At 34.3% G+C, this 7,636-nt stretch overlaps 1 protein-coding gene across 1 annotated transcript; it reads right to left on the reverse strand.

The window, feature by feature from the left end:
- Window positions 1-3,616: 3,616 nt before the first annotated feature.
- LOC120345940 (uncharacterized) lies at window positions 3,617-7,636 on the reverse strand. The gene is made up of 4 exons (XM_039415547.2): window positions 7,527-7,636; window positions 6,298-6,383; window positions 4,905-5,022; window positions 3,617-4,056 (listed from the first exon to the last, which is right to left on the reverse strand). The coding sequence occupies exons 1-4, from the start codon at window positions 7,564-7,566 to the stop codon at window positions 3,983-3,985; spliced, it is 318 nt and encodes a 105-aa protein (XP_039271481.2). The 5' UTR covers window positions 7,567-7,636; the 3' UTR covers window positions 3,617-3,982.

Below are 7,636 nucleotides of genomic sequence, written 5' to 3' on the forward strand. Positions count from 1 at the left end.
GAGCATCGCGTCAGTGTAGCGTATTTATGTATAACAACTTTATAAATCTCTGATTATAATTATGGATGTTTCCCCGAGTATACGCTTCCTCATTTACTGCCGTAACATTGGCCAATCAGCATAATTGCAAAATTTGACGTAACAATAAACGTTTCAGAAGCGCTCAGATACTTTTGCCATTCAGGCAGTCTTTCGTGGTTGTAAATATTACCTCGTTTTGGCGGTTTTCGCGGGCTATTTGTTAGTTTTTAGTGGTGATTTGGTAAATATAAGCCCCAATCAAATAACTCAATAATCGTTTTGCTTTGTCGGAGTTTTATTTTAAATAAAGCAATCAAAAATTAATCTAGAAATAGCTGGGATAGACTAAGCCAAACTTCTCTACGACACATTCAAATGAAAGGTTGTTGAATGTATTGAATCAAAATGATAGTTTGAAATATATAAACCTTATAAGACATGAACATATAAGATGATGAGATTCGTTCATTCCAAATTAATTAGTTAGGATGCTGTTACATTTGTTATTGTAAGGCATTCTTGATTAAATCCAAAAATTAAGCGGGGTTAAGAATTTTGAAGATAGTTTTAGTCACAAATAATGTTGACAAACTGATTACTGAAAATTAATTCAAAAAAGCCGCGAACGGAAGATACATAGGAGAAACAGAACATCGCATGCACTTTCAAACCATCTTTGCGTCAGTGGGGATCAACGCCCGACAAAAAACTCATCTCCTCACCCTCATCGGATAGAAATACATCACTCAAACCATCCTTATGAGCGGAATTACACCGAAGAATTTATAAAGCTTGGTTTCACGTGTATTCTTAATATAAATGATGAGTAACGTCCTCAATGTGTTGTTTGTTCCGATGTTTTTGCCAAAGAGAGCCTGAAAGCAGTGAAATTGAAACGCCATCTTACAGCAAAGCATCCAAAATTCATTGACAAACCAATACATCTTTCCGCCGATTAGCAAAAGAATTATTACGCGAAAAGAATACCCTCAACACTGAACTGCCTGAGTCGAAAATAGAAGAATGGATATGTTTTCTGAGTTGAACGATTTTCTCGAAAAAAAAACGAGTTCAAAAAAACACATTGTGAAACAGTCCATAACCAGTCATCTTCGTGATCTTTCGCAGTGGTTTAATAAATATTTTCCCGAAATCACAACACCACAGCAACACGTCTGATTATTATCACCTTTCACAGTATCAAACATACAACATCTATCATCAGACTTGATTGAAACACTGGGTGACTTGTCAAGTGATCGACGGTTGAAGACCGCATTTGATGGCAAAAGAAGTTGGGCTGAATTTTAGTTTTAGTTGAAAAAGAATATCCGGAGATATCAGCTGCTGCAATGAGTTTTCTGTAATCTGTTGTCATTCGGAACTACCTACTTATGTGGAAAGACCTTTTCTGCGTTTTCACACATAAAAAACAATACAGATCAAGGCTAAAAGTTGAAGAAGATCTTCGAGTTGCCGTCTCCCAAATTAACTCTCGAATTGACATGTTATGTTCAAAACACAAAACTAATAATTCGCATTAGTTATAATAAACGCTATTATTCACGATTTTATGTGATGAGTTTCATATAATTTTGTACAAGAAAATTGCTAGTGTCAATAATAGTCTCAAAATCATTGCGGGCCCCTGGTTTAAATAGATACCAATATCTTCAATTAATATTGTTGAATTACTAGAAATTACTGTAAACTTCTCTTCAATACCCAAACAATGTCCACTGAAATCCTCCCTTTTTGTATTTGGCCTCGACAACTTCAAACCCATATAAAGTTCTAAATTTTTATTCAATCATCATCACTAATAATTCACTAGCAAGAAGAGCTAGAGCATTTAATATGTTGGAAAATTACGGACAGAATTCGAATATAACTATCAGTAGAGGTGCGCGATACTAACTTCCATTCCGTTCTCAATGCCTTTGCGCTAGTGTATCCGTATGCCTGTAATGCAAGAATGCTGTAGCAAGAATAAAAATACCATAATATGCAATTCAAGAATCCATCTGCACACTAACACAAATATATTTCTGTAACGTTTCATCTGACCAAAATCAGACTTCCTCAAACAAGCAGTTTACAACCTAAAGGTTTTACGATTGCATGATGTAATTGTTGTTTAAAATTCCAAATTTATAAAAAAAAAATTATTCGAAGGAAAAATGTAAATGTTTATCAAATTTTAGAATATCGAAAAATACATTTTTAAAAAGAGTATTACATTTCTTCATAGTCATATAGGTATAAATATTCAATTTACAAAACATTGTGTAGCTATGTTCGCTAAACGGGCCATAGTTTGACGTTTGGCCCTTTGAAATTTTCCCACAAATTTCAAGCACTTGTTTTCTAACTGTGTTTCAAAGTACTTTGCCGTTTACACCATCAATGCATGATTATTCATTCACTGTTACACACCAGCCAAGGATAAATACAAGATAAATCACAAAAATCGACATATAAAATGAATATTTTAAAAATAAAGAATCCAATCTCCCAATTCTCCACCATCACTCTTTTCTTTCAATAAAATATTTATTATTTGACGTCCGCGGACTTTCTTTACTGATAAAACCGCCTATGAGTCACTCAATACCAAAACCACCCTTCAAAACATTTACTGTTCGAAAGCTACAAAAAAATAGCTCAATCAATCACCTCGTAAACAAAGAATACCCTACTTTTCCGTTGATGTCACTTAGTGGTGGAGCTCTCATTTTCTTATTTTGAGCGCTTTTGTAAAATAGAATTAAAGAGAAAGGCTTCACTAAGTATCTGATTTGCATAACTACACGTTTCATACGAGCAAACGCATTCGAAATATACGGGGGTGGATGAAAAATTTTTGTACTTTTTTGTGCCAACTGATGGTGGTGCTCTCTTTTCTTATATTGAGCGTTCTTGTAAAAGAGAATTGCAGAGAAGCACCTCACTAATAATTTGCGATATATGTTGGGATTCCACACAAAAATTTTAATTCCGGTCAAACTACTTGGGGCAGACGAGAGGAGATTCGAACATTTTACTTTACACCAACGGCATATTACAGTCTATCACAATTGAACATTTTTGTACCAACGGCATTAAAAGCGTTTTAACGAATCGAGGTCAAGATAATACTCGATCTTTGTGCCGTTTCCTCTCCCCTGGAATAAATATGTATATCCTATCCTATATATATATTAAAACACAATAAATACATAATAATGCCTTATGCGACGAATATGCCAAATTCTCTCAATAGCCTTATTAAAGATCAGAGGAGGGAAAGCCTCAAATATCACGTAGTATAATAACATTTGGTCATTGTAATCATTGCTTTACAATTCCTCTCAGAAGAAGAATTTATATTATCTCGAATAAAAGATAAAGAGGCAGTGTCTACGGCTCTACGCGAACTCTTGCTTTTGACGCGGACGTCAGTCTTACTTGGAAAACCTGGATGTTCGCCAGAGAAACCCATATTCTCGACCAGCTCAGAAAAATAATTGGCTCAATTTTTCATTTTCAGCAACCCACTTCGAAACAAAAACACAGATCTTACTAAAAAAGTCAACGATTGAACAATTCCACCATCTGTTGAAGTATTATTATTGACTCCAAATTGATGTAAAAAATTAATATTATTTACAACTATCAGTGTATTGAAAAAAGTAAGATGCAACTTCAATGAGACAAAGTAATAAATTGAGTAGAACATAATAAATCTGACTGTAACTGTCTTTTTCAAGCTGCGTGATTCCTCGTCTGCGTAGAGTTTTGTTCTGTTGTTATTTTAAAGTTGCTCTTTTCTACTAATAGACAGATATTGCTAGGTATATGAATTATTTTACAGCAATGAACTTGATAAAATCACTGTTAATATATATACAAAGTCATTGAGTATTAATTCAGAGCGGTTCGATTGCGAGCGAGCGATTAATTCAGATGTTTGTTGGCCACTTCAGCCGCTCAAGTCGTAAGCTCGTTCAAAGCACATATTTCTGCAAGCCCAGCAGCGTTCCTCGAATCTTTTATCTGTAGGTAGCAAAAAAGGAAGTCAGGCAAAGAGGTAAGATACAGTAAAAATAAAGAATCGAATGAGGTATTCGTGATGTTTTGTTACAATAATGAAAAAAAATATAAATCTGTATTGTCAAAAAAGTCTCTACAATAATCATGGTGTATTTCTATGCCTATTTTGTCTTTTACTATTTCGTACAATCTAACAAATGAAATATCAGAAGAGTATAAATATTCCAATATAAATGGTAATATATCAGTAAATTTTTGCTAAGCCAAAGTCTAACTTGTTAAAGATAAAATAGCAATAGCAATAATAATGCAAAATATGAATCTCCACATTATTAAACAAATTGACTTCATGTTCTAAATTATTCTTGTTATACCCATGCTGTACGTATGAGACATTGGACTAGATCAGTATGGAAAGCCAGATTAAAAATATATTCTTAATAATGCACAGATTTATGAATTTGCGGTTTTAATCACCCTGGTAGCAAAACCTTATGAGCAGGGATGGCCATACCCATCGACTATCTTGAAAGTCCTAGTTTGGGAATTTCAAATATATCTCTTTTTTTTAAATAAAGTACAGTATATATATGATCTAAGCGATTGTCTACAATAATGCTTATTATTTTGCGGGGAGATAATTATGCTATTCTTGGTTATCAATCTAATACTGTCTTGTTCAGGTATCCTTGCGGTCCAGTAAAAGATAAAATGAAGTAGGGGTAACGATTTGCAGGTATTAAATGGTATTTCAAAACCCCATAGATATAGTAAAAATCTTTAAACAATTATAACTGATTCTCCTTATTGTCCCATGGTGACGACGGAAGACAATGGGTCGGTATACTTACGTTTTTGAAGTGACTTGGAACTTCTCCAACAGCTAACAACAAAGTTGTCGCCTTTTTTCTCACAAAATCGTTTGCAGATTTTGGGATATCCTGATACCATGTTTCTGCTGCCTTTAGTCTAAAAAAGGATTTTTTTTTTCAGAAGTCTTAACCGCCGGTCACGGCATTCCCGTGCATTATTTTCAATAACAACTAGTATGTCAAGTGTTATGTTGATGTTTCAGCACAAGTTCACAAATTCCAGTGCTGTAAAAAAACAATTCCTGAATATAGTTCATGGTTTGAAACGCCCCAAAACCGCAATTTCCTTTTATCTAAGCATTGTTTTGAACCAAATATTCACCGACTTTGTAGATTATAGCAAAATTACAAAATGGATAAATTTTACAGAATGCGAGGGCTTTGTGTAAAATAGTATGTAACTTTGCCAGATTTTATCAAATTTTTGTCCTCTATATGTCAAAACAAATACGATTTTACTTTGTGGTTATTTAGAAAGCCCAAATTCACGGTTGGTCGACAAATCATAACAATACAGGTCACGCAACTTAACTTGCAAATTGTAGAATAAATATTAATTTTCATTCTTGCGTTTTAGGCACTATGCATACCCGTAATTGATCGGTCGTAAACAACATTTCAAATTAAATTATGGTATATACATTATTTTATCGTGAAATAAAGCAACCAGAGAATGATAAATTGGTATAGGCACTGTCGAATCAGAAATATTCCAGTTTCTAGAGATTGTGACTCGTCACATAATATCAGCGATTGCTAGTGCGAGGGCTTGTTATGACCACTCAATTTGAATTTAGTATTTCGATCGTAGAGTGAATTTGAATGGTTATCGTACAAATTTGCTATTGTTGGTATACGCCAGGGGTCGGCAAACTTTCGTCGTTCGCGGGCCAAAAAATGGTTGCAAGTCATTGGCGGGCCGCACATATTTTTAGAAAGTTAAAAACCGAGGAAATGGCCAATGAATCACATTTTGTCACACCGATTTTAGTTTACAAGCAGCGCGCGAAGACTGATATTTGAATATTTTTTGCGCCATTTACTCATTTGCACTCAGCATCAACTTTTTTACGTTATGTTGCCATTTGTCTAATTATAATCAATTTATAGGCTCATTAAACGAGTGATTGTGAATTATATACTTGGTAGGTTATAATATAATTTAGTGTCTCAAAACGAATTCTGTTACGTAAAGAGTAAAAGAATATATTCGTCAATACAGTTGTTTTGTTAATATAATCCATGCGAAGCGTCGCGTGCCGGATTATATTGTTCCGCGGCCGGATCTAGCCCACGGGCCGCAGTTTGCCGACCCCTGGTATACGCTATCATTTTAAATTGTCATATTGTCTCCCAGTAAGAGTAAACTTACCATCGCACGGGCATGCGGGTATCGCAATCTCCCCACTCTTCTAGATCCATTTCGCGAATATCCAAGAACGTCGATAGACATGGCCCCTATAAAAAAATTATTTTTATATTTTTATTTAAATATACAATAGTTCTTATATTTGTATCGGCATTGGTATCTTTACCAAGCGCACAAAAGAGATGAATTGTCAATCAAAATAATCCATTAATCAACGTCAGATTTCATCTCGCCAAATTCTTGAACATGAATGCATTCTATTCACAGAAATATTGCAAAATTTTCAGCTCCACTACTTCACGCATCTTAGTGTTAATTATCTATCCAAATTTTAAACCCCCAACAAAAACGCTGGAGTTTATAAGTCGAGAAATTTGTACGTCTTAGGCATTTATTACGGCATATTTATTAGGCATAAGAATACAAAAAAAGCGGCCCTTCAAAACAAATTTGTTTTAAGTTTAGTCTATTTTCTGCGATAAGTTGAAAGTTCAATAGCCAGTAAAGTTGAAGTACTGAGTGCAGAGCTTTTATCAGTCAGTAAACTTATTGCTTTTAGCCTAATACCAGCTAGAATACCTGCTAGCCATTGTCCATTGAATTCTCGGGATAATGCTTATCTTTCAAAATGGACAATTTCAAACACTTTAAGAGCACTTGTGGGTGTAATGAAATGGTAATCTCACTTGACGATCGAATTACATCACACTGGACGTAAACACGCGCCTTTGAAGCATCATAACCTACCCAGCATGCATCTTGTGGGCAAAAGTATTTCTGAATTCCATAGCTAATTGCAGTTTCCATTACCGGTGACCGTGCATTTGGACCCACGTACATTTGAACCCATACACCCGCCACTTGTAGAATACTTTACACTTGACTAAAAAATGTGGCTTTTCCTATAATAAAGCCGATTTTCTTTTGGTGAGAAATGAGGACAAATATTCCATTTTTATCATCCATGTTGCCACAATCATATTGAGAGTGATCGGTCATAATGACTATGAGTAAAGTGTATTTAAAAACATATATTTCTAGAATGTTTAGTGATAAATTTTGATTTTGATAACGCATTTCCGCCTAAGTTTGGAATATGGAGGGATTAATATGAATCGTTTTGAATGATTTTCTCCGTGTTAGGCTATCGGGTTGCCATAACAATATCAAATTTGATTTTTATGATACCTCTAAACAAATTTTCATTACCAAGAATTTAACAACTTACTCACCGATAATAACAACGACAAAGACGATGCTTATTATTTTCATTGTGTAATTTCTTTTCTACTCAATTCCAAAGACTTCAACAAGATTAATCAATAGTAAAATATATCTTAAA

The sequence above is a fragment of the Styela clava genome, chromosome 1 (assembly GCF_964204865.1).
Source record: "Styela clava chromosome 1, kaStyClav1.hap1.2, whole genome shotgun sequence".
Lineage (NCBI taxonomy): Eukaryota > Metazoa > Chordata > Ascidiacea > Stolidobranchia > Styelidae > Styela > Styela clava.

Coding starts and splice junctions, on each gene's coding strand:
- LOC120345940 (XM_039415547.2), bottom strand. CDS start 7,566: ATGAAAATAATAAGCATCGTCTTTGTCGTTGTTATTATCG. Junction 6,384..7,526: donor CTTTGTCGTTGTTATTATCG/GTGAGTAAGTTG, acceptor ATTTTTTTATAG/GGGCCATGTCTATCGACGTT. Junction 5,023..6,297: donor ACCCGCATGCCCGTGCGATG/GTAAGTTTACTC, acceptor ATCCTTTTTTAG/ACTAAAGGCAGCAGAAACAT.